The sequence below is a fragment of the Mobula hypostoma genome, chromosome 6, assembly GCF_963921235.1.
Source record: "Mobula hypostoma chromosome 6, sMobHyp1.1, whole genome shotgun sequence".
Lineage (NCBI taxonomy): Eukaryota > Metazoa > Chordata > Chondrichthyes > Myliobatiformes > Myliobatidae > Mobula > Mobula hypostoma.
Genome location: NC_086102.1, coordinates 125,764 through 153,612, shown reverse-complemented (window position 1 = coordinate 153,612; position 27,849 = coordinate 125,764). Strand labels below are relative to the sequence as shown.

Here is a 27,849-nt window from a genome sequence, read left to right as displayed (position 1 = left end):
GAACATTTATTCGCAGACTCTACCTCCAAATCAGACCACTCTTTCCTCTCTCTCCCAACCGCATGTACAGCCCCTAGTGCCACCTCCAACTTGTCAATGCTAGTCTGAACTCGAACAAAGACCTCACCCACCACACATACAGCAGTAACCAGCAAATAACCCACAGAGACACACATTACAGATTTAAACAGGGCACCCACACAGCATACCAACAGACTCAAGCATCCTGGACAAAGCCCCCACAATGTAACCCCCCTGGCCACCCTCAGGGTTGCTTAGCTCGCTGTCGTCTAGGGAAACAGCCTCGACCCCGCCAAACTGGGTCATAGTTTGTGTGGATGCTGTGTGAGGTACCCCACCCTGCCCAAATAACAGACAATACACCAGGTGCAATTAAATGATATACAGTTTATAGATATTACTGGAACTATATAATTAAAAGAGAATAAACTATAAAAGGAAAATAAAAGGCGCCACACTTATCAAAGTTCAATCTCTTCGTGCACAAAAAAACCCGTTGGAGCTCAATGACCTTCTTCTTCACCCTGCGACCCCCTTGGACCACCTCGACCGGCCGCCTGGGACCAACAACGGTGGTCGACCAGACGCTCCACACGGATCCGTCTCCGGCTCCTTGCCGAACGTCCCACTCGGGGTCCGACCCCGTTAGCGGACTCATAGCACCTCGTCCATCCTCTGTCTCGCTCTCCCGCCTTCTACCCCCAAAACCCCCTCACAAACAGTATCTTCAAATACACCAAAACCATAACAACTATCCCAATTGGTTAATAACGTATTTCTTATCACCCTCTAAACCACAACAAGCTGCTAGTGCAAACTTTCTCAGCATTTAAGACAACAAAGCCGCATTCCCCAGATTAACATAACAAAGACGCCATTTTAATTAGCCTCCGCAGTAACATAAAAATCGAAACCCCCGGACACTTGCTTCGCTGCTGCTGTTACTGTGTGGTCCAGAATCTCCGGAAGAGAAGGCCCCGAGTCCTCAGCTTTGCTTGTTGCTTGGCGGCCGGGGTGGGGTTGAAGCGCCCGGCAGAGGATGGTGCTCGGTGCTTGGTGTCGAAGGGCTGGTCGGAGGCTCGAAGTTTATCGGACGGACTCAGAGTCCACTGCGGTCGGGTGCTTCCAATGGTGCTGCATTGGTAAGTTTGCGCCGCTTGGAGGTTCATGGCATGGAGAGTTTCTCCCTTCTACCGTCTGTGTGAGATGATGAGGCTATCGGGACTTTGAGACTATTTTTTTACCATGCCCATGGTCTGCTCTTTATCAAATTATGGTGTTGCTTTGCACTGTTGTAACTATATGTTATAATTATGTGGTTTTGTCAGTTTTAGTCTTGGTTTGGCCTATGTTTCTTGTGATATCATTCTGGAGGAACATTGTATCATTTTTAATGCATGCATTTCTAATTGACAATAAATGAGGACTGAGTGTCCTCATAATCTGATCTAATATTCAATTTAATGATTTAGCTTTATAATTCTTAATTTGACATTTTAGCCCTGGGAAAAAGCCTCTGACTATCCACATGATCAATGCCACTCATCATCTTGTACACCCCTATCAGGTCAGCTCTCATCCTCTGCCGCTCCAAGGAGAAAAGGCTCAGTTCACTCAACCTATTCTCATAATGCACACTCCCTAATCCAGGCAACATCCTTGTAAACCTCCTCTGCACCCTTTCTATAGTTTCCACATCCTTCCTGTAGTGAGGTGACCAGAAATGAACATAGTACTCCAAGTGGGGTGTGACCAAGGTCCGAGAACTGTAACATTACCTCTCGGCTCTTAAACTCAATCCCACTTGATCTTCCTAGTTCTGGACTCACTAGAACGTGGCACGATAAGCAATCCTGAGATCACAATCCTGGGGTTCCTGCACTTTAATTTAGCTAACACCCTGAACCCCCTATCACTATTAAGGACAACCTACATGGCTTCATGCGTAATAGGTCATGTCTTACCAAATTTAAAGAGATTTTGAGGAAGTAATAGGAACATGGATGAAGGCAAAGTCATGGAAGTTGTCTACATGGACTTTAGAAAGGTAATTGACAAGGTCCCTCTTGGGAGGCTGGTCAAGGAGGTTCAGTTGCCTGGTATTTGGTATGAGGCAATAAATTCGATTAGAAATTGGTTTTGTGGGAGAAGCCAGAGAGTGGTAGTAGGGGATTGCCTCTCTGACTGGAGCCTGTGACTAGTGATGTGCCACAGGAATCAGTGCTGGGGGATCCTTTATTGTTTGTCATCTATATCAATGATCTGGATGATAATGTGGTTAACTGGGTCAGCAAATTTGTGGATGACACCAAGACTGGGCATGTAGTGGACAGTGAGGAAGGCTATCATGGCTTGCAGGGAGATCTGCAATAGCTAGAAAAATGGGCTGAAAAATGGCAATGGAATAAATGCAGACAAGTGTGAGGTTTTACACTTCGGTAGGACCAACCAGGGTAGGTCTTAGACAGTGAACTACAGGGCACTGAAGGGTGCGGTAGAATAAAGGGATCTGGGAATACAGGTCCATAATTCATTGAAAGTGGCATCACAGGTAGATCGGCTCGAAAAGAAAGCTTTCGGCATATTGGCCTTCGTAAATCAATGTATTGAGCGCAGAAGATGGGATGTTATGTTGAAGTTGTGTAAGACATTTGTGAGGCCTAATTTGGAGTATTGTGGGCAAGATGTAAACAAGATTGAAAAAGTGCAGAATAAATTTACTAGGATGTTGCTGGGTCTGGAGGACCTGAGTTATAAGGAAAGATTTGATACAAGTATACAAAATTATGAGGGGTGTTGATAAGGTAAATACATGCAGGCTTTTCCCACTGAGGTTGGGTGGGACTACAACCATAGGTTAAGGTGAAAGGTGAAATATTTAAGGGAAACATGAGGGTAAAGTTCTTCATTCAGTGGGTCGTGAGAGTGTGGAATAGGTTGCCAGTACAAGTGGTGCATGTGAGCTCGATTTCAAATTTTAAGAGAAATCTGGGTAGGTACATGGATGATAGGGGTATGGAGGGCTATGGTCCTGGTGCAGGTCAATAGGAGTAAGCAGTTTAGATAGTTTCAGCATGAACTAGATGGGCCAAAGGACCTGGTTCTGAGCTGTACTTCTCTATAACTCCATCACTCAAAAGCTTTGTCTTTCAATACAACCACCCCTCATTCTTCTAAATTCTAGTTAGTTTTGGTAAAGCTGCATGAAAGTCCACTGTGTAGATAACTCATGTACATTTGTTAGAGAGACCAATATTGCCCAGTGTCCCAACAGTCTTCACAAAACCGTGACCATCCCAGTAATAGACTGTGTTTCTAGTTTCTCTCCTGTGCTTTGTGAGCTCTCCTTTCTCTGTCTGAGCAGCTGCCTTTCTCTTTCTCTCTCTCTCTCCCTTTTCACCTTCTCTATCTCTTTTTTTCTATCTCTTACTATCTCTCACACTCAAACTGGGATGAACTACAACAATTCTTCATCCCAGTTTGGCAAAAGAATAAATCAGGGAAGGTAGTACACCCGTGGCTGACAAGGGAAATTAAGGATAGTATCAATTCCAAAGAAGAAACATGCAAGTTAGCCAGAAAAAGTGGCTCACCTGAGGACTGGGAGAAATTCCGAGTCCAGCAGAGGAAGACAAAGGGCTTAATTAGGAAAGGGAAAAAAGATTGAGAGAAAGCTGGCAGGGAACATAAAAACTGACTGTAAAAGCTTTTATAGATATGTGAAAAGAAAAAGATTGGTTAAGACAAATGTAGGTCCCTTACAGTCAGAAACAGGTGAATTGATCATGGGGAACAAGGACATGGCAGACCAACTGAATAACTACTTTGGCTCTGTCTTCACTAAGGAGGACATAAATAATCTTCTGGAAATAGTAGGGGACTGAGGGTCGAGTGAGATGGAGGAACTGAGGGAAATACATGTTAGTAGGGAAGTGGTGTTAGGTAAATTGAAGGGATTAAAGGCAGATAAATCCCCAGGGGCAGATGGTCTGCATCCCAGAGTGTTTAAGGAAGTAGCCCAAGAAATAGTGGATGCATTAGTGATAATTTTTCATAACTTTTTAGATTCTGGACTAGTTCCTGAGGATTGGAGGGTGGCTAATGTAACCCCGCTTTTTAAAAGAGGAGGGAGAGAGAAACCGGGGAATTATAGACCAGTTAGCCTGACATCGGTGGTGGGGAAAATGCTAGAGTCAGTTATTAAAGGTGTGATAACAGCACATTTGGAAAGCGGTGAAATCATCAGACAAAGTCAGCATGGATTTGTGAAAGGAAAATCATGTCTGAGGAATCTCATAGAATTTTTTGAGGATGTAACTAGTAGAGTGGATAGGGGAGAACCAGTGGATGTGGTATATTTGGATTTTCAAAAGGCTTTTGACAAGGTCCCACACAGGAGATTAGTGTGCAAACTTAAAGGGGGTATGGTATTGATGTGGATAGAGAATTGGTTGGCAGACAAGAAGCAAAGAGTGGGAATAAACGGGACCTTTTCAGAATTGCAGGCAGTGACTAGTGGGGTACCGCAAGGCTCGGTGCTGGGACCCCAGTTGTTTACAATATATATTAATGACTTAGATGAGGGAATTAAATGCAGCATCTCCAAGTGTGCGGATGACACGAAGCTGGGCGGCAGTGTTAGCTGTGAAGAGGATGCAGGGTGACTTGGATAGGTTAGGTGAGTGCGCAAATTCATGGCAGATGCAATTTAATGTAGATAAATGTGAGGTTATCCACCTTGGTGGCAAGAACAGGAAAACAGATTATTATCTGAATGGTGGCCAATTAGGAAAAGGGGAGGTGCAATGAGACCTGGGTGTCATTGTACACCAGTCTTTGAAAGTGGGCATGCAGGTACAGCAGGTGGTAAAAAAGACGAATGGTATGGTGGCATTCATAGCAAGAGGATTCGAGTACAGGAGCAGGGAGGTACTACTGCAGTTGTACAAGGCCTTGGTGAGACCACACCTGGAGTATTGTGTGCAGTTTTGGTCCCCTAATCTGAGGAAAGACATTCTTGCCATAGAGGGAGTACAAAGAAGGTTCACCAGATTGATTCCTGGGATGGCAGGACTTTCATATGATGAAAGACTAGATCGACTGTGCTTATACTCGCTGGAATTTAGAAGATTGAGGGGGGATCTGATTGAAACATATAAATTCTAAAGGGATTGGACAGGCTCACACACTCAAACACACACATTCACTCACATTCACTGTCACACAACTCACACACACACACTCACACTCACACCCATTCTCACTCACATTCACTCTCTCAGGCACACTCACACACACACAGTCACACAGACTCACTCACTCACTCGCACTCATTTTCCCTTGCTTTCTATGCTGGGTATTTCATGTAACACACATTGTTCTGTATTCATCACAACATACGTACACTCCACTCTCTTCTCCAGAATGGCCAATCGATTGGTAACTTCAGATTTCAGTTCTGTAATCTTGAAAGCCCTGATTGAAAGAGAAAGTATTTAATGAACCAGCCTCATATGTAAGTTAGTGGGAGTGATATAATGTCTTTAACAACATGGGACTTACCTGGAGAATTGTTCTGCAACCTGAGCCAGAACACTCTGGAAAACTTCATCTTTCTCTGGATTAAGATGAGAAAAGTGAAAAACATTGATTCTCACAGCTAATTAGGATGAATTGCTAAATTGCTATTTCCCCAAACACCATTTCCTTAATCATGACATTCAGAGTATGTGGACTCTCCGTTGGTTCCTCCTATCTCCTACTCTTATTCCACCCCGCTTTTGATCTTCACAATCTGCTTTCCCTAATTATCCATAGCTCCTTCCCTGGTGACACCTCCCTGCCATAAACCTCCATTGGAAGCACCTGACCACAGCCAACTCTGAGTCCGTCCAAAAACTTCGAGCCTCCGACCAGCCTCTCCGAGCACCATCCTCTGCCGAGCGCTTTGACCCCACCCCAGCCGCCGAGCAACAAGCAAAGCCGAGGACTCGGGGCCTTCTCCTCCGGAGATTCTAGATCACACAGTAGCAGCAGCAGCGAAGCAGGCATTTCAGAATTTTCTCCAGATGTTCCTCCGTGCTCTCATGTCTGTCTCCATCAAATCAGGATTGTGCACGGCACCCTACTTGACAGATGACAGATATCATTCACCAGAGTGGCCGCTGCGCGCTGCATCACACCGCCATCTTCTCCTCCTCTCTGACCCACCTCTGTCCATCAGACTGGCGTGCAATGTGTCCCTTTATGACATTAGTGCCATTTTGTCACAAACTATGAAAGATGGATCTGAACGTCCCACTGCATTTGCTTCAAGATCACTGGAGAACCTAGTATGGAGATTAAAGAAGTTCCACCACTACCACCACGGACAAGAGTTTACTCTACTGACAGACCACCAGCTCCTTGTGTCCATTTTCAATTCCAGTGATGTCTGCTACCTGGTTGCAACATTGGGCATTTTTCGTAGGAGCACACTCTTGTGATATAGAATTCAAGGGTACTAAACAACACACAATGCCACATCTTTCACAGCTGACAATTGAAGAAAAGACTTCATACTGTGACCCAGCAGAGGTGTTCCACACAGCATTGGTGGACTGGTTGCTGGAAACAAATTCTGAAATACAAAGAGAAATAATGAATGACCCGACATTGTCAGAAGTCAATGACATCACCATGTGAGGATGGCCAGTTCAAGGTAATATAATGTTTCCAGAGTTCTCAGTGAGATGAGACCAACTGTCTGTATGTCAAAGAACGCTGATCTGTGGATCGTGTGTGGTTCCCTCTAACCTGCGCACCAGAGTGTTAGAGGATCTGCATGAAGGACACCTGGCTCCAGTCAAAATGAAGAGTCTTGCCAGGAGCTACATGTGGTGGCCAGGAATAGACAGATTGAAGACTTGACTAACAGCTGTTCGGGATGCCCGAAGTTCAAAATCCACCCCATAGACACTGTTACACCCCTGGGAATGGCAAAGAGTGCACATTGACTCCACGTTCCTGATTGCTGTGGATGCTCATTCAAAGTGGCCAGAGGTCATACCTATGAAGTCAACCAGATCGGAGAAGACTGATTCTACTCTGAGGACTATCTTCTCCAGAAATGGCTTAAGTCCCAAGTTGCCTTCTGACTCCTCAGAACTGGACTTTAAGTCAACCAAGTTGTCTAGAGTGCCTCCAGAATATTCAGACTTGCTGGAAGTATTCAACAAGGAAGCCACAACGCTTCCTCCATATCGACTTGCTACCAGGTACTTGTCCTCCCTGGGGAAGGCTCTATGCCTTATCCATTCCACAGAGACAAGCCATACAAAGTATAGTAAGAAGACTTTGCCATCCGGGTTTACTTGACCATCCACTTGGCCTATTGGAGAGGGATTTTCTTTTGTATCTCAGGAGGATAGAGGACAGGGGCTGAATAAGTTTACTATTAAGAACCGGTATCCACTCCCTCTTATGAATATGGCATTCAGACCATTACAGGGAGCAACTGTCTTCATGAAACCTGACCTCTGGAATGCCTACAACCTTATCCAGATTGGAGAGGGAGAAGAATGGGAGATAGCCTTCAACACTTCCACTGGACATTATGATTATCAATGATGTGCTCCAAGAAATGCTCAACTGCTTTGTATTTGTTTATTTGGATGATATTCTTATTTTTTCTCGAATGCTTCAGGAATATGTCTAACATGTACAGAGTGTTCTTCAATGGCTATTGGAGAATCAACTTTTTGTAAACTTGAGAATGGCAAGTTCCATGTCCCCAGAATTTCTTTCCTTGGATTTGTCATTTCCAACAGGAATATACAGATGGACACTGAAAAGACCCAAGCGGTATGGAATTGGCCACAACCCACATCGGTTAAATAGCTCCAATTCTTTTTAGGGTCTTTATACTGGTGAGACTGGTGCAGATTGGGAGACCACTTCACCGAACATCTACACTCTGTGTGGTCCCAGTGGCCACCTATTTTAATTCCACTTCCCATTCCCATTCCGATATGTCCATCCATGGCCTCCTCCACTGTCGTTTCCATTTGGGTAGCCTCCAACCTGATAGCATGCACATCGATTTCTCAAACTTCCAGTAATGCCTCACACCCCTTCACAATTTCCCATCCCCTTTTCCCTCTGTCATGTTATCTCCTTGCCCGCTCAATGGCTCTATCTGGTGCTCCTCCCCCCGTTTTTCTTCCTTCCATGACCTTCTGTCTCTTTCACCAATTAACTTCCTAGCTCTTTGCATCATTCCTCCCCCTCCAAGGTTCACCTATCGCCTAATGGTTCTCTCTCCCCTCACTCCACTTTTCAAATCTACTCCAGCTTTTTCCCTCCAGTCCTGCCGAAGGGTTTAGACCTGAAACATCGACTGTACTCTTTTCCATAGATGCTGCTTGGCTTGCTGAGTTCCTCCAGCATTTTGTGTGTATTGCTCGGATTTCCAGCATCTGCAGATTTTTCTTGTTTGTCTTTTTAGAGTTTGCCAAATTCTATTGTTGCTTCATTCGCAACTTCAGTTCTATTGCAGCCCCATTTATGAATCTCACAAAAAGGTCTGCAGGGCCTTCCGTTGGACTTCAGAGGCAGAAGCCACTTGCTGCAACTTTAAAATCAGATTTACCACAACATCTGTACTTGTTCCCCCTGATCCCAACCTATCTTTTGTAGTGGAGGTTGATGCCTCAGACATCAGTGTAGGAGCCCAGCTATCTCAACGAATCACCTCTGACCAGAAATTACACCTTTGTGCCTGCTTAAATAAATGCCTGTCTCCCGCCAAGATGATTTATGACATTGGCAACAGAGAGTTGTTTACTGTCAAGCTGGCGGTTAAAGAGTGGGGACGTTGGCTGGAGCCAGCAAAATGTTGCTCTGTGGTTTGCACTGATCATAAAACTTAGTTTATATCCAAGATGCAAAGAGGCTGATCTCCCAGCAGGCACATTAGTCACTGCTTTTCTATGGATATCATTTTAATATAACCTACAGACATGGTTTCAAGAATCAGAAACTAGATTCTCTCTAGACAGTTTGATACATCCGACAAGGAAGAAGTACCAGAGACCATTTTTCCTGGTTCATGGCTGGTGGCTCCCATTAGATGGAGATCAATTCTATTGTGCGAAAAGCCGATCCAGGCAATGGACTTCCCGGTCATATCATTGTCTCTGACATAGTTCACTCTAAGGTATTGAATTGGGAACATGCCTCCAACATGGTTGGGCACCCGAGAGTTTCACACACATTAGAGTTCATTAGGAGGTGATTCTGGTGGTCAGGCATAACTAAGGACATCAAGGACTATGTTTCAGTGTGTGATTGTGTCTGAAATAAGGAACCTAGATCACTGCTCCAAGGTCTTTTATAACCTTTGCCTATTCTCACCCATGCCTGGTCTTGTGTTTCCATAAGGCCATGAGATGGAGGAGAAGAATTAGGCCATTTGGCCCATCAAGTCTGCTTTACTATTTCATCATGGCTGATCCATTTCTTTCTCAGCCCCAATCTCCTGTCTTCTTCCCGTATCCTTTAAATATACCCAATGTGTTGGTCTCTACAGCTACCTATGGCAACTTTTTCAACCGATTCACCATGCTCTGTCTAAAGAAATTCTTCCTCAATCTCATTTCTACATGGACATCCCTTTATCCTGAGGCTGTGTCCCCTGGTCTTAGACTCTCTCCATGAACACTTCTTTCGAGGCCTTTTAACATTCAATAGGTTTCAATGCTATTTCCACCCCTCATTCTTCTGAATTACAGTGAGTACAGGCCCAGAGCCATCAAACACTCCTCATATGATTAGATTATGAGGACACGCAGTCCTCTTTTATTGTCATTTAGTAATGCATGCATTAAGAAATGATACAATGTTCCTCCAGTGTGATATCACAGAAACACAAGACAGACCAAGACTGAAAAACTGACAAAAACCACATAATTATAACATATAGTTAGAACAGTGCAAGCAATACTGTAATTTGATAGAAGAACAGACCATGGGCACGGTAAAAAAAAGTCTCAAAGTCTCTCGAAAGTCCCAACATCTCACGCAGACGGTAGAAGGAAGAAAACTCTCCCTGCCATGATCCTCCAGCGCCGCAAACTTGCCGATGCAGCATCCTGGAAGCACCCGACCACAGTCCAACTCTCAGTCCGTCCAAAAACTTCGAGCCTCCGACCAGCCCTCCTACACCGAGCACCGAGCACCATCTCTGCCGAGCACTTCGACCCCAGCAACAGGCAAAGCCGAGGATTTGGGGCCTTCCCTCCAGAGATTCTCGATCGCACAGTGGCAGTGGCAGCGAACCGGGCATTTCAGAAGTTCCTTCAGATGTTCCTCTGTGCTTCTCACGTCCGTCTCCATCAAAGCAGGATTGTGCACGGCCCCTATTTAACAAATACGATATCATTTTACCGGAGAGGCCGCGTGCGCTGCGCTGAATCGCCATCTTCTCCTCCCTCCTCTCTGATAAGCCTTTTAATCCCAGAATAATTTTTGTGAACCTTCCTTGAACGTACTCAGCACATCCTTTCTTAGATAAAGGGCATACACTGCTCACAATACTCTTGAGAAGCCTCACCAGTGCCTTATAAAGCCTCAGCATAACATCTTTGCTTTTATATTCTTGCCCTCTTCAATTGAATACTAACATTGCATTTGCCTTCTTCAACATTGACACAAATTGCAAATGAACTTTTAGGGATTCCTACATGAGGATTCCCAAGTCCCTTGGCACCTCAGATTTTTGAATTTTCTCTCCATTTAGAAAACAGTCTACTCTTTTATTTCTTTGACCAAAGTGCATGACCGCACACTTTCTGACTCTATTGGATCTGCTACTTCTTTGCCGATCTTCCTAATCTGTCTAAGTCCTTCTGTAACCTTGCTACTTCCTCAAAACTATTTTCCTCTCCACCAATCTTCATATCATCTGCAAGCTTGGACACAAATCATTAATTCTGTCATCCAAGTCATTGTCATATAATGGAAGAAGAATTGGTTCCAACACAGATCCCTATGGAGCAGCAGACAAACAGAAAAAGTTCCCTTTATTCCCAGTCTTTGTCCCCCACCAATCAGCTGCCGCTTCAGTCATTCACAATTAAGAGAAAATCTGCAGATACTGGAAATCCAAGCAACACACACACACAAAATGCTGGAGGAACTTAGCAGGCCAGGCAGCATCTTTGGGAAAAAGTACAATCGATGTTTCAGGGCAATACCCTTCGGCAGGACTGGAGAGAAGAAGATGAGTAGATCTTAAAGGTGGGGGAGGGCAGAGAGAAGAAGCAGGATCTCCCAGTGGCCACCCATTTCAATTCCACTTCTCATTCCCATTCCAATATGTCAATCCATGGCCTCCTCCTCTGTCACAATGAGGCCACACTCGGGTTGGAGGAACAGCACCTTATATTCCATCTGGGTAGCCTCCAACCTGATGGTAAGAACAGAGATTTCTCAAACTTGTGGTAATGCCCCTCCCACCCTCTCCTTCACCAGTCCCCATCCCTTTTCCCTCTCTCACCTTATCTCCTTGCCTACCCATCACCTCTCTCTGGTGCTTCTTCCTCTTTTTCTTTCCTCCATGGCCCCCTATCCCCACCTATCACACTCCTTCTTCTCCAGCCCTGTATCTCTTTCACCAATCAACTTCCCAGCTAATTACTTCATTACTCCCCCTCACCTATCACCTTGTGTTTCTCTCAGAGATATGCCACTTTATCCCCCTTTCCAAACTTCCCACATCTTCAGAGATTGCCAATCTTATGTTATAAAATATCTTCAAGATATACATCTTTCCCCAGGATATTGTCTCAGACCGTGATCCACAATTCATGTCTAAGTTCTGGAAGCCTTTTGTCCACTCCTTGGGGCTTCTATTAGCCTTTCTTCTGGGTTCCATCCACAAACCAATGGGCAGATAGAGAGAGTGAACTAGGATATGGAAAAATCCTTTAGGTGTTTGGTTTCAGGAAACCTGACTACATAGTGTGACCATCTTATATGGCCAGAGTTTGCATATAATAATCCTTTACACTCCAGCGGGATGTCACTCTTTGAATATCAGTTCATGCACAGTCCTCCTCCATTCCCTGGGTAGGAGTCTGAGGTGGGTGTCCCTGCTGCCAATAAGAGGCGTAGGTAGAGATGTTCAAAAGTCAGATCAATTTTAATGGCCAGCTCCCAATAGCAGCAGCATCAGGCTAATCATCGAAAGCAACCAGGTCCTTCATTCTGTTTTGGCCAGCAGGTTTGGCTTTTCACTTGAGACTTTCCTATGTGGGTGGAATCTTGGAAATAGGCTCCGAAATACATTGGTCCTTTCAAAGTTCCACAGAGAATCAATCCAGTATCATGCTGCCTGCAATTATAATAAAACTTTGGATTCTCAGTTAATTACAGACTATCAAAGCAGATATCCAGATCACCTTGGGCCATCATGTGCCAGGGTGCCAGCCATGGAAGTGGGGATCCTGTCATGAACTCTTCAGACCAGCGTGGGGCACTGCAGAGAGTCAGGCCTTCACATTCCAACACCTGAACATCATTGATTTGTTTAAACTAGAACTTGTTAAGCGACTGGTTTAGTTGTTAAGTTTTCCTTGTGTTTTTCATGCAACTTGTTTTTTAATACAGGTTCCTTGTGAATCCAGTTGTTAGTTTGTTGGGGTTTGGTTTTAATATGCACTATTTAAGTTTATCATGACTAGCATTTATTGCTGGATTGGTGTGGGCTGCTGCTGGAAGCTGGCTGTGTTTTGCTTGATGTGTGAGTGTGTTTTGGAACCTGTTGAGGGAAAGAGAGTGGGGAAGGAACAGAAATTGCTGGGAGGGGGTCGTGTGGGTCCGGTAATGGCGGACAAGATAAGAGGCGGGGTTGATGGAAAGAAAGTGGAGAAGGAGAGGGATAGAGACTTGGGACCAGAGGTAGGCAGCTGGGGAGAGGTGGATTATTGTGAAGGGAGAAATAAAGGGAATGAGGAGGTAGTGAGGGGTTGGATAAATAAAAACCAAGACAAAGGGAATAAAAGAATAAGAAATGATAGTGGAGAAAGCTCTGAAAGTGAGGAAGATGAACAAGCTCAGAGAGGAGGTGTTGTCATAATTAGGTTTAATGAGAAGGCTCAGGGACATATGAAGAAAATTAACCCGTTTGTGCTAACAACAACTCTGACAAATAAGATAGGGGAAATAGTATTTGCAAAAGTCCTTAATGATGGCAACTTATTGGTAAGATGTGCGAATGAGGAACAACTTGAGAAAGCACTCAAGCTAAAAGAGATAGGAAAATGCAAGGTGGAATACACTGGGAGGGTGGGAGCACATAACAGTGGTTGTAAAGGAGTGATCATGGGGATACCAATGAGTATAAATATGGAGGAGATAAAGAGGAATATCAAAGGAGGGAAAGTAATGAATGTTCAAAGACTGAAAACAACAAAGGAGGGAGTGAAAAAGGAAAGTGAATCAGTATTGATTGAATTTGAAGAAGAAAGAGTGCCAAGGAAGGTGTTCCTGGGTTTCATGAGTTACCCAGTAAGGGTGTATGTGCCAAAGCCATTGAGGTGCTATAATTGTCAAAGGTTTGGACATGTGGCTAAAAACTGTAAAAGGCAGAGGAGATGTGCTAGATGTGGGGGTGATCATGAATATGGAAAGTGCGGAACAGGAGTTCAACCAAAATGCTGCAATTGTGGAGGAGCTCATAATGTTGCATATAGTGGGTGTGAGGTTGTGAGACGGGAGACTAAAATTCAAGAAATAAGAGTGAAAAGAAAGATCACTTATGCAGAAGCTGTAAGAATGTCAAGAGAACAGAATAATGCTCCTAATGAACAGGGAGCAATAGGGATACGAGAGATGCAACAAAGAACAAATGACAGGATTTATGTAGACAAAAAGGCTCTAGTAACATTCATTGCAGGAGTGATTAATAGTACTGCTGAGGTAAAGTCAAAAAGTGACAAAATTCAGCTGGTGGTAAAAGCAGCAGTAAACCATTTAGGGTTAGTAGGACTGACATGGGAGGAAGTGAGGGAGAACCTCAGTAATCAGTCAAGCCAGGAAGTGTCATGTGTTGGTTAATACTAATTATGGTGATTCTTTTACAATGGAATGCAAGGAGCTTACTGGCCAATAGCCAGGAATTCAAGCACTTTATTAAAGAAATGGTTGTAAAACCGGATGTAGTGTGTATTCAGGAAACTTGGTTGAAACCAACTTTAGACTTTGTGGTATATGGGTATACAATGATAAGGAAAGATAGAAATCTAGGGGGAGGAGGGGGTTGTGCTATGTTAATCAAGCAAGGTATACCATATAGGGTACTGGAGAAAGGAGATGATCAGGAATACATAGTGGTGGAAGTGTGGGAGAGAGGGGAGGGAGTGGTTATAATTAACTACTACAATCCATGTAAAAGGTTGGATTTGGACAGCCTATTAAAGATACAAGGACAAAACAGACATAAAGTAGTGTGGTGTGCAGATTTCAATGCTCATAGCACAATATGGGGGGATCAGATTACAGATCCAAATGGAAAAGTAATTGAAGATTTGATGGAAGAAAGGGATTTGGTGTGTATGAATGATGGTAGCGGCACAAGGATAGATATAACAACAGGAACTGAGTCAGTGTTAGATATTACGTTAGTGTCTAATACCTTGGCTGGCATTAGTAACTGGGGAGTTTGGACTGCTTCAACAGTAGGCAGAGATCACTACCCAGTTTTGTGTTCAGTGGGTGAAAGAGTTGAAGTTAGACCAGGTGGCGGAACCCCAAAGTGGGTGTTTGAAAAAGCTGATTGGGGTAAGTTCCAGAAGTTGAGTGAAGAAGGGTTGACAAAGATTGATATTTCTGGAAATGTAGATGAATTAAACAGTCAGGTGACTTCAGCAATTATCATGGCAGCAGAAGGGTCTATACCTAGGAGTAAAAATAGGATGAATAGAAAACTGGTACCATGGTGGACAGAGGAATGTTGTCAGGCTGTAAAAAACAGAAATAGAGCATTCAGGCTAGTTAAAAGAACCCATAATATGCAGCATTTGGTTCAATATAAGAAAGCACAGGCAGTGGTGAGAAGAACTATACGTCAAGCTAAAAGGGCAAGTTGGAGGAGTTTTTGCGACAAGGTAGGAAGAACAACACCTGTGGGAGAGATATGGGGAATGATTAAGAGGATGGGAGGAGATAGAAGGGAATGGGAATATCCAGTAATGATATCTGAGGAGGAAACTGCAGTCTCCAGTAGGGATAAGGCTGAGGTCATGGCCAAGTCATTTGTACTGATACACAGTTCAGAAAACTTGTCTGAAGAAGGGAGAAGAAGGAGGGAAAGAATAATGAGCCAACACCCAGGTGTGTTAAGCAGGAGGGAAGGAACAGATGATATAATTGATGATCCATTTACATTAGCAAAAATGGTGAGAGCAATAAAGAGATCGAGACCAACCTCCCCAGGGAAAGATCTGATATGCTCTGTGATGCTAAAAAATCTAGGAGAAGGAGCGCTCTTGAAGTTGCTGCATTTTTATAACAGAGTGTGGGAGGAGGGAAGATTACCAAGTGCATGGAAAGAAGCAGTAGTAATTCCAATAAGGAAGCCTGGCAAGGATCTGTCAAAACCCACTAGCTACAGACCAATTGCATTAACCTCAAGTATATGTAAGATAATGGAAAGGATGATAACAGAAAGGTTATCATATGAGCTTGAGAAAAGGGGAATGCTGGCAAGTTATCAGAGTGGTTTTAGAAAGGGAAGGAATTCCATGGACTCAGTGATTATGTTAGAGACTGAAATAAGGAAGGCCCAGGCAAATAGAGAGTCAGTAGTGGCAGTGTTCTTTGACATTGAAAAAGCCTATGATATGATGTGGAAGGAAGGATTATTAATTAAACTGCACAAGATGGGGGTTGGTGGGAGAGTTTTTAATTGGATTAAAGATTTTTTGTTTGGTAGAAAAATTCAAGTTCGGATTGGATCAGAATTATCAAAACAGTACATAGTGGAAAATGGCACACCTCAAGGTAGTGTGATTAGCCCATTACTTTTCATGATTATGATCAATGATGTCTTCACAAAGGTACCAGTGGATATAGGTAGGTCACTGTTTGCGGATGATGGGGCCTTGTGGAAAAGAGGCAGGAACATGGACTATATAATCAGGAAACTACAAGAAGCAATTGATGAAGTGATGGAGTGGGGTTATGATTGGGGATGTAGATTTTCAGTAGATAAAACTCAAACTGTATTTTTTACCAGGAAAAGGGTTGAGGTAGGGAAGAAGTTAAGAATGTATGGGGTTGAATTAGAAAGGGTTGCATCATTTAAATTTCTGGGAGTTATATTTGATTCACGATTAACATGGGCAGACCATATCAGGAAAGTTGAGGAGAAATGTAAAAAAGTAATAAATGTGATGAGATGTTTGACTGGTAGGGAATGGGGAGCAAGTTGTTCAGCTTTGAAGAGAATGTATGTGGCTTTAGTAAGATCTGTATTGGATTATGGAAATATAGTATATGGATCAGCAGCTAGGTCTCTTATAAGGAAACTGGATGTGATTCAGGCTCAGGCCTTGAGAGTGTGCAGTGGGGCTTTTAAAACGTCACCAGTGTCAGCCCTACAGGTAGAAATGGGAATAATGCCTTTGGAACTAAGAAGGATGCAACTGATGGCAAACTACTGGGCTAACTTGCAGGGGCACAATGATTCTCACCCTACTAAAGGAGTGTTGCAGGAGTGCTGGGAAAATGGGCGGTTTCAGAGGGATACCTTTAGTCGGGTAGGGAATGATATCGCGAAAGAATGTGGAGTGTTTGAGGATAAGTCCTTCAGTAGTTTATCCGGTTGTAGCTCCATGGAAGCTTGTATGGCCTGACATAGACTGGCATTTGTTAGAGGTAAAAAGGAAAGAAAGATATAAAACAGATTTGGTAAATGCATTTAACTGTCATGTGATGGAAAAGTATAGTGATTATACTCACATTTATACAGATGGTGCGAAGGAACCTGAAACAGGAGTGACAGGGTTTGGGGTGGTAATATCAGCGAAAGAAATTGGAATCAGCAGAAGAACATCTAATAAGTTAGGGGTGTTTACAGTGGAGATGCTGGCAGTGTTGGTTGCATTGCAATGGGTGCAGAAAGCCAGACCATCTAAAGCATTGATATGTTCAGATTCATCCTCAGTTCTAGCAAGTTTAAGGTCTTTTCACACAAACAGTCGGCAAGATGTACTTTATGAAGTCCTTCAGTTAGTTACAAGAATTGCAAATCAGGGAGGTCAGGTAAAATTTCTATGGGTTCCAGCACATGTAGGGGTGAAGGGGAATGAGAGGGTGGATGAGTTGGCAAAGAGGGCGTTAAAGAAAGAAAATGTGGAAATGCACGTTAGTATCAGTAAAGCAGAGGTTAAGTGTGTAATCTGGGAAAAAGTCAACCGAATGTGGCAAGAAAGATGGGACAGGGAGGGGAAAGGGAGGCATTTATATCAAATACAAAAGAGTATTGCAGTTACTAGGGTAGGTAATGGAAACAGAAGAGAGGAAATTGTGTGGACTAGGTTAAGGCTGGGGCACTGTGCATTAAACAAAACATTGAAAATGATAGGGAAACACCAGACAGGATTGTGTGAGGAATGTCAGGAAGAGGAGTCAGTAGAACATGTAGTTCTGAGTTGCAGGAAGTATGGGATACAGAGAGAGATGATGAGAAATAAATTAAGGGAGTTGGGGATGCAGGAATTTACATTAAAAAGGTTGCTGGGCATGGGTGAGAGAGCACAAGTCCGGGTATTTTTAGCGTTTTTAAGGGGTACAGGGGTTTTTTATAGAATATGACGAATAAACAGGAATAGGATACTAGGATGGTCAAAGATGGGAGGGTGAAGTGTAGGTTTGTGTGTGTGTGTGCGCGTGTGTGTGTGATTGGGTGAAGGGATTTAGAATGTATGTCTAGTGCACATTCTGGAGCAGAGGGTGGCGGTAATGCACCATTAAGCTGGATGCCAACCGCCGTAAAACAAGATACAGACAGACATTTATTGCTGAGTCTTGAATTTGGGTTTAGAGTGAACTAATGGTCTGTGTACTCTATCCCTCTCAAGTAAGTCCACTGAGTCATTTGTTATTCTTCTGTTCTTCAAATAAATCCTCATCATTACTTTCTGCCTTTGAGTCTGGAGTTTACTCCATGCCTGAAGATCTTGTTATAATTCTGTAGATGATGACCACCGCCACCCCCCACCCGAATTTGTTAGGTTCTCTGGGAAGGAGCTTGAAAGGTGTGCAGTCAGAGTTAGGAGGCGAAAAGTAAAGGTGACTTCACCCAGGACGAGCAGGGAGCTTTAAAAATCAGTGCTTCATAACCACGTTTTCAGAGCTTGAACAGTGGGCAAAGTCAAATAAAATAAGGCAGTGACCATTGTTGGAGCAGGACAGTGTAAAGAGTGCAAAGACTTTTGACTTTGGCTCGAGGCTTGGGTGTTAATAGACGTGGGTGAGTCTGGTAAGCTTTTTCTTGTTAATTTTTTATCTGTAAGTGTATCATTTGGGCAGTGAGAATGACTCCAGTGGCTGTGCTTTGTTCTGTGTGTAAGATGTGGGCATTCTGGGAAACTAGTATTTCAGGTAACCATATCTGCATCAGGTGCTCTGAGCTGCAGCTCCTCAGAGAATGTTAATGAACTGGAGCTACAACTCAATGACCTTCAGCTCATAAGGGAAATTGAGGAGGTGATAGATAGGAGCTACAGCAATGTAGTCAGTCCTTGACTGCAGGAGGCACGTGAATGGGTGACTGTCAGGACAAGGAAAGGAAATTGGCAGCCGGTACAGATGACCCCTATGGTCATTTACTTCAATAACAAGTATAATGTGTTGGATACTGTTGGGTGGGGGTGGAGAAATGACCTACTGGGGGAAGGGGCCATAGTGAACGGGTCTCTGGCTGTGGCTCAGAAGGAAGGGGGCAGAGGAGGAAGTGGTGGTGATAGGAGATTCCATATCTAGAGGAGTAGATGAATGCTTGTGGATGCAATAGAGAGATGCAGGTGGTACACTGCCTCCCAGGAGTTTGGGTTGAGGATGTCTCAGATCAAGACCACAACATTCTAAAGGGGGAGGGTGAGCAGGCATAAGTCTTGGCTGATTTGGTACCAATGAGATTGGAAGGAAAAGAGAGGGGATCCTAAAGACAGAATTTAGAGGGCTATGTAGAAAGCTGAAAAGCAGTATCTCCAGGGTAACAATCTCTTGATTGTTGCCTGTACCACACGCCGGTGAGAGCAAGAATAGGATGATTTGCCAGATGAATGCATGGCCGAGGAACTAGTTCAGGAGGGTAGGGTTTCAAATTTATGGATCATTGGGATCTTTTCTGGGGAAGGTATGACCTGTACAAAAGGGATGGATTACACCTGAACCCGAAGGGGACTAGTATCTTTGTGAGCAGATTTGTTAGAGCTTTTGGGAAGGGTTTAAACTAATTAGGCAGGGGAATGGGAACTGGAGTGATAGGGCTGTGGATAAGAATGGTGCTTTACCAGTGGAGGTAGTGTATTGTGAGACTGTCAGAAGATAGGGCAAAATTGTAGTCAGTGGGATAGGTTGCAGTGTAAAAGGCTGACAAAATAGAAAAGGGTGACAAATACAAGACTGAAGGACACAGTATATGAAGTAAGGTAGATGATCTTCCAAAGAAGTAGCATACAAATTAGCCAGAGAAAGTGGCTCACCTGAGGACTGGGAGAAATTCAGAGTTCAGCAGAGGAGGACAAAGGGCTTAATTAGGAAGGGGAAAAAAGATTATGAGAGAAAACTGGCAGAGAACATAAAAACGGACTGTAAAAGCTTTTATAGATATGTAAAAAGGAAAAGACTGATAAAGACAAATGTAGGTCCCCTGCAAACAGAAACAGGTGAATTGATTATGGGGAGCAAGGACATGGCAGACCAATTGAATAATTACTTTGGTTCTGTCTTCACTAAGGAGGACATAAATAATCTTCCAGAAATAGTAAGGGACAGAGGGTCCAGTGAGATGGAGGAACTGAGCGAAATACATGTTAGTAGGGAAGTGGTGTTAGGTAAATTGAAGGGATTGAAGGCAGATAAATCCCCAGGGCCAGATGGTCTGCATCCCAGAGTGCTTAAGGAAGTGGCCCAAGAAATAGTGGATGCATTAGTGATAATTTTTCAAAACTCGTTAGATTCTGGACTAGTTCCTGAGGATTGGAGGGTGGCTAATGTAACCCCACTTTTTAAAAAAGGAGGGAGAGAGAAACCGGGGAATTATAGGCCGGTTAGCCTAACGTCGGTGGTGGGGAAACTGCTGGAGTCAGTTATCAAGGATGTGATAACAGCACATTTGGAAAGCGGTGAAATGATCGGACAAAGTCAGCATGGATTTGTGAAAGGAAAATCATGTCTGACGAATCTCATAGAATTTTTTGAGGATGTAACTAGTAGAGTGGATAGGGGAGAACCAGTGGATGTGGTATATTTGGATTTTCAAAAGGCTTTTGACAAGGTCCCACATAGGAGATTAGTGTGCAAACTTAAAGCACACGGTATTGGGGGTAAGGTATTGGTGTGGGTGGAGAATTGGTTAGCAGACAGGAAGCAAAGAGTGGGAATAAATGGGACCTTTTCAGAATGGCAGGCGGTGACTAGTGGGGTACCGCAAGGCTCAGTGCTGGGACCCCAGTTGTTTACAATATATATTAATGACTTGGATGAGGGAATTAAATGCAGCATCTCCAAGTTTGCGGATGACACGAAGCTGGGTGGCAGTGTTAGCAGTGAGGAGGATGCTAAGAGGATGCAGGGTGACTTGGATAGGTTGGGTGAGTGGGCAAACTCATGGCAGATGCAATTTAATGTGGATAAATGTGAAGTTATCCACTTTGGTGGCAAAAATAGGAAAACAGATTATTATCTGAATGGTGGCCGATTAGGAAAAGGGGAGGTGCAACGAGACCTGGGTGTCATTATACACCAGTCATTGAAAGTGGGCATGCAGGTACAGCAGGCGGTGAAAAAGGCGAACGGTATGCTGGCATTTATAGCGAGAGGATTCGAGTACAGGAGCAGGGAGGTACTACTGCAGTTGTACAAGGCCTTGGTGAGACCACACCTGGAGTATTGTGTGCAGTTTTGGTCCCCTAATCTGAGGAAAGACATCTTTGCCATAGAGGGAGTACAAAGAAGGTTCACCAGATTGATTCCTGGGATGGCAGGTCTTTCATATGAAGAAAGACTGGATGAACTGGGCTTGTACTCGTTGGAATTTAGAAGATTGAGGGGGGATCTGATTGAAACGTATAAGATCCTAAAGGGATTGGACAGGCTAGATGCAGGAAGATTGTTCCCGATGTTGGGGAGGTCTAGAACGAGGGGTCACAGTTTGAGGATAGAGGGGAAGCCTTTTAGGACCGAGGTTAGGAAAAACTTCTTCACACAGAGAGTGGTGAATCTGTGGAATTCTCTGCCACAGCAAACTGTTGAGGCCAGTTCATTAGCTATGTTTAAAAGGAAGTTAGATATGGCCCTTGTGGCTACAGGGGTCAGGGGGTATGGAGGGAAGGCTGGGTTCTGAGTTGGATGATCAGCCATGATCATAATAAATGGCGGTGCAGGCTCGAAGGGCCGAATGGCCTACTCCTGCACCTATTTTCTATGTTTCTATGTTTCTATCTTGTGGTGCAGTTAGAGATTGGCAGGTATGACATTGTGGGTATCAGAGACATGGTTGAAGGACAATTGTAGTTGAAAGCTTAACATCCAAGGATATAATTGTATCAAAAGGACAGGCAGGTTGGCAGAGGAAAAGGAGTGGCTCTGCTGGTTTAAAAAAAAAAAAAAAAAAAAAAATGAAATCAAATCTTTAGAAAGAGGTGGCACAGGATCAGAGGATGTGGAATCCTTGCGGGTAGAGTTAAGAAGCTGCAAATGTAAGACTGATGGGAACAGGATGTGGTCTACAAATTACAGCAGGAGATAGAAAAAGAATGTCAATAAAGCAATGTTATATTACTCATGGGGGATTTTAATATGCTGATAGATTGGGAGAACTGGTGGAGTGCCTCTGAGATGGCTTTTTGGGGCAGCTTGTGGTTGAGCCCACTAGGGATTCAGCAATTCTGGATTGGTTGATGTGTAATGAACTGGATATGATTAGGGAGCTTAAAGTTCTGAAACCCTGAAGAAAAAGTGATCATAATATAATAGAATTCACCCAGCAATTTGAGAGGGAGAAGCCAAAATCAGATATATCGATATTAGAGGGGCATAGAGAGGCTCTGGCCAACGATGATTGGAAAGGAACTCTATCAGGAATGACAACAGAGCAGGAATAGCTGGAGTTTCTGGAGCAATTTGGAAGATTCAGGATATATGCATCCCAAAGAAGAGAAAGTATTCTAAAAGTAGGATGACACAGCTGTGACAGACAAGGAAAGTCAAAGCCACCATAAAAGTAAAAGAGAAAGCATACAATAAGAGCAAAAACTGTAGGAAGTTAAGAGGATTGGAAAATTTTTTAAAACCAACAGAAGCTAACTTTAAAAAAAAAATAGTGCTGAGGAAATGAAATATGAAGCTAAGCTAGCCAATAATATCAAAAATGATAATGAGGTTTTTCAGATGTACAAAGAGTAAAAGAGAGGTGAGAGTAGCACTGAAAATGGCACTGGACAGATAGAAACAGGGGGCAAGGAAATGGCAGACAAACTGAATCAAAGTCTTGCAGCAGTCTTCATGATGGAAGACACCAGTAGTATGCCAGATTTTTTGAGTGTGTCAGGGGTAGAAGTGGGTGCAGTTGCTATTACTAGGGTGATGGTGCTTGAGGAACTTAGGAGCCTTGTCTAAGAAAGAATGTCCTGACATTGCAGAAGGTTCAAAGGAGTTTCATGAAAATGATTTTGGGAACAGAAGAGTTACCAAATGAGCAGTGATTAATCATTCCAGCGGCCTAGTTAGCAGCGGGAGCAGTGCACAGTGAGGAAGTCACTTGCAGGTCAGCTGCGCTCGTTTAAAAGAAGACCTTCGTGGGTGATCAATGTCATCCCTGCGGCTTGATCAGTGGCAGGAGCAGCGCAAAGAAGTATAAATGAAACTACAGAAGGGGCAAATGGAGCGGCCATTGTTGGCAGTGGGCCAGTGGTGAGAGTGGGAGTGTCAAGCTGTCTCGGAAGAGGCATTGGCTCTGAGTAAGTTTCTGTAAAGTTTCCCTTTTTTCTTACTGTGTTAGGGGTACTTAGTGTGGTTTAAATGGCTGCTGTGTGTTCTTCATGCCAGATAATGGAGTCCTGGGAGACCCAGAGTCTCCCAAGGAACTACATCTTTGTAAAGTGCATCCGGCTGCAGCTCCTTGAAGACCGTGTTAGGGATCTGGAGCAGCAGCTGGATGACCTTTGGCTTGTACAGGAGAGTGAGTGAGGAAGTAGTTATCCCAGAGTTGCAGGAGGTGAATAGCTGGGTGACTGTCAGGAGGAGGAATGTGAAGGTGAATATGCCGTGAGTGCAGAACACCCCTGTGGCCATTTCTCTTTATAATAAGTATACCATTCTGGATACTGTTGCGGCAGTTGACCTCCCAGGGGAATGCCATGGAAGCCAGGTTTCTGACACTGAGCCCAGGTCAGTGGTGCTGAAGGAAAAGAGACAGAAAAGTTGACAGAAAAGCTGTGTGACTCAACAGTCAGAGGACCAGATAAGAGATTCTGCAGATGTGAAAGTGACACCCAGCCTCCCAGGTACCAGGATCAGAGACATCACAGATCATGTCTATAGCATTTTGGAGGGGGAAGGAGGGCAGCCAGATGTCCTGGTACATATTGGTACCAATGATGTAGGAAGGAAAAGCAAATCAGGTTGGTAATGTATCTCAAGAGATGACTTTTTTTGAGCAGTTTATCATTTAGCCTATTAGGGAACAGCTATACTGGATTGGATGTTATGTAATGAACCGGTTACAATGAGTTCAACTTGAAATTTGATAGAGAAAAAGTAAAGTCTGACATGGCAGTATTTCGATGGAGTAAAGGAAATTACAGTGGTATAAGAGAGAAGTTGGCCAAAGTAAATTGGAAGAAGCTGCTGGCAGGAATGACTGCAGAGCGGCTTAATTTTCTTTGGAAAAATTGAAGGTACAGGATAGATGTATTCCAAAAATGAAATGCTAAATGGTAAATTAGTACAACCTTGGATAACAAGAGAAGTCAAAGCTAATGTAAAAGCAAAAATTAGCAGGAAGGCAAGAGGACTGGGAAGCTTTTAAAAACCTACAGAAAGCAGCTAAAATAATTATTAGGAGGGAAAAAGATGAAATACGAAAGCAAGCTAGCAAACTATATCAAGGTGGATAGAAAAAGCTTTACAAGTGTGGGGAAAAAAAAGATAAGAGTGGATATAGGACCGCTAGAAAATGAGGCTGGAGAAATAATGAGGGGCAAGGAGATAGCAGAAGAACTAAGTGAGTATTTTGCATTATTCTTCACTGTGGAAGGCACTAGCAGAGTAAAGGGTGTTGATGGGTGTAAGGGAAGTGAGTGTTGTTACCATTACAAGGGAGAAGGTGCTCAAAAAGCTGAAAGACCTAAAGATACACAAGTCACCCAGACCAAATGAACTGCACCCTAGGGTTCTGAAAGAGATAGCTTAGAGATTGTGGAGGCATTTGTAATGACCTTTCAAAAATCATTGGACTCTGGCATGTTGCCAGAGGACTGGAAAATTGCAAATGTCACTTTAAGAAAGGATGGAGGCAGCAGAAAGGAAATGATAGACCAGTTAGCCTGACCTCAGTGGCTGGGAAGATGTTAGATTCAATTGTGAAGGATGAGGTGATGGAGTACTTGGTGACACAGGACAAGATAGTACAAAGTCAGCATGGTTTCCTTCAGGGAAAGTCCTGCCTGATGAACCAGTGGTTGTAGATGGGTCACATTCTACATGGAGGTTGGTGACTAGTGGTGTGCCTCAGGGATCTGTTCTGGGACTCCTACTCTTTGTGATTTTTATAAATGACCTGAATGAGGAAGTGGAGGGATGGGTTAGTAAATTTGCTGATGACACAAAGGTTGGGGATGTTGTGGATAGTGTGGAGGGCTGTCAGAGGTTACAGTGGGACATTGATAGGATGCAAAACTGGGCTGAAAAATGGCAGATGGAGTTCAACCCACAGAGGTATGAGGTGGTTCATTTTGATAGTTCAAATATGATGGCAGAATATAGTATTAATGGTAAGACTCTTGGCAGTGTGGAGGATCAGAGGGATCTTGTGGTCCAAGTCCACAGGACACTCAAAGCTGCTGCGCAGGTTGACTCTGTGGTTAAGGGGGCCTTCATCAACCATGGGATTGAGTTTAGGAGCCGAGAGGTAACGTTGCAACTATATAGGACCCTGGTCAGACCCCACTTGGAGTACTGTGCTCAGTTCTGGTTGCCTCACTACAGGAAGGATGTGGAAACCATAGAAAGGGTGCAGAGGAGATTTACAAGGAAGTTACCTGGTTTGGAGAGCATGCCTTATGAGAATAGGTTGAGTGAACTCGGCCCTTTCTCCATGGAGCAATGGAGGATGAGAGGTGACCTGATAGAGGTGTATAAGATGATGAGAGGCATTGACCGTGTGGATAGTCAGAGGCTTTTTCCCAGGGCTGAAATGGCTAACACGAGAGGGCACAGTTTAAAGGTGCTTGGAAGTATGTACAGAGGAGATGTCAGGGGTAGGTTTTTTTTTTATGCAGCGAGTGTGAGTGCATGGAATGGGCTGCCGGCAACAGTGGAGGCGGATACGATAGGGTCGTTTAACAGACTCCTGGATAGGTACATGGACCTTAGAAAAATAGAGGGCTATGGGTAACCTTAGGTAAATTCTAAGGTAAGGACATGTTCGATAAAGCTTTGTGGGCCAAAGGGCCTGTATTGTGCTGTAGGTTTTCTATGTTTCTTTGAGGAGATTACAAGTAGGATAGATAAAGGGGATGCAGTGGATGTTGTACATTTGGACTTTCAGGAGGCCTTTGACAAGGTGACACACGTGAGGCTACTTACCAAGTTAAGAGTCCATGGTATTACAGGAAAGCTACTGGTATGGTTGGAGCATTGGCTGATTGGTAGGGAGGCGGCAAGTGGGAATAAAAGGATCCTTTTCTGGTTGGCTACCTATGACTAGTGGTGTTCCGCAGGGTCTGGCAAATGCAATATTAGCATTCATTTCAGGAGGTCTAGAATATAAGAGCAAGGATGTGATGCTGAGGCTTTATAAGGCAATTCCGAGGCCTCACTGAGTATTGTGAACAGTTTTGGGTTCCTTATCTAAGAAAAGATGTGCTGGCATTGGAGAGAGTTCAGCCGAGGTTCACAGGGATTCCAGAAATGAAACAGTTATACGAGGAACATTTGATAGCTCTGGGTCTGTACTCACTGAATTCAGAAGGATGAGGGGGAATCTCATTGAAACCTTTTGAATGTTAAAAGGCCTAGACAGAGTAGATGTGAAAAGGATTCTTTCTATGGCGAGGAGTCTAGGACAAAAGGGTACAACCTCAGGATAGAGGGGCGACCATTTAAAACAGAGATGCGGAAATATTTCTTTAGCCAGAGGGTGTTGAATTTGTGGAATTTGTTACCACAGGCAGTTGTGGAGGCCAGGTCGTTGGGTGTATTTAAGATGGAGATTGATAGGTTCTTGATTGGCCACAGCATCAAAGGTTATGGGGAGAAGGCCAGGGAGTGGGGCTGAGGAAGGGGATAAAAGGATTAGCAATGATCGAATGGTGGAGCAGACTCCAGGGGCCAAATGGCCCAATTCCACTCCTATGTTTTATGGTCTTTTGGCCTTTTGAAGGCTCTTGGCCTGTACTCACTGGAATTGAGAGGAATGCGGGGTGATATTATTGAAACCTATTGAATGTTGAAATGCCTAGATAGAGTGGATGTGAAGAGGATGTTTCCTGTAGTGGGGTAGTCTAGGATCAGAAGGCACAGCCTCAAAATAAAGGACATCCATTTAGAACGGGTGAGGAGAAATTTCTTTAGCCAAATGGTGATGAATCTGTGAATTTCATTGCCACAGGCATCTGTGGAGGCCAGGACACTCTGCTTTTGAAGCAAAGGTTGAAAGGTTTTTGATTAGTCAGCATGTGAAAGGTTATGGGGAGAAGGCAGGAGAATGGGGTTGAGAGGTAAATGGATCTTCCAGCCCTTTGTCACCTCTTTCTGATGCTTTGATTTCATTTTTTACCAACAGAGCAACACCACCCTCCTGCCTTCCTGCCAGTCCTTTTGATGCATTGTGTATCCCTGGACTTTAAGCTCCCAGCTATAATGGTCTTTCAGCCATGATGAAAAGGCAGAGCAGACTCGATAGGCTGAATAGCCAAATTCTGCTCTTCATTCTTGTGGTGTTCTGACGCAATATGTAGTCAGGCTGGCTAGAAGTGAGGCCATACCAGATGTGGTACTAGGCAGTGAAACTGGTCTGGTGACAGATCTCTCAAAAGGTGAACTTTTTAGGAGACGGTGACAACTTCCTGGGGTCTCTTCTGGGGAAGGTATGACCTGTACGAAAAGGATGGGTTACATCTGAATCTGCAGGGGACCAATATCCTTGTGGGCAGGTTGGCTAGAGTTGTTCAGATGGGTTTAAACTAATTTGGTAGGGCGATGGGAACTGGAGTGATATTGTTGAAGACGAGGTAATTGGTTTACGAACAGAGGCAATGTGTATTGAGGCTCCTAGCAATGAAAGGCTGATGATGGGCTGATGATGGGCAGAATTGCAGTCAACTGAATGAACTAGCA

General features: G+C 43.9%; 1 protein-coding gene across 1 annotated transcript in view; it reads right to left on the bottom strand.

Annotated features, from left to right (window-relative positions):
- pde9aa (phosphodiesterase 9aa) overlaps positions 1-27,849 on the bottom strand; it is a 214,045-nt gene that overhangs the window by 127,887 nt on the left and 58,309 nt on the right. Inside the window, exons 5-6 of the mRNA XM_063050162.1 lie at positions 5,584-5,638; positions 5,426-5,496 (exon numbers count right to left, since the gene is read on the bottom strand). Coding sequence (XP_062906232.1) covers positions 5,426-5,496; positions 5,584-5,638 — 126 coding nt within the window. The remainder of the gene's footprint in view (positions 1-5,425; positions 5,497-5,583; positions 5,639-27,849) is intronic.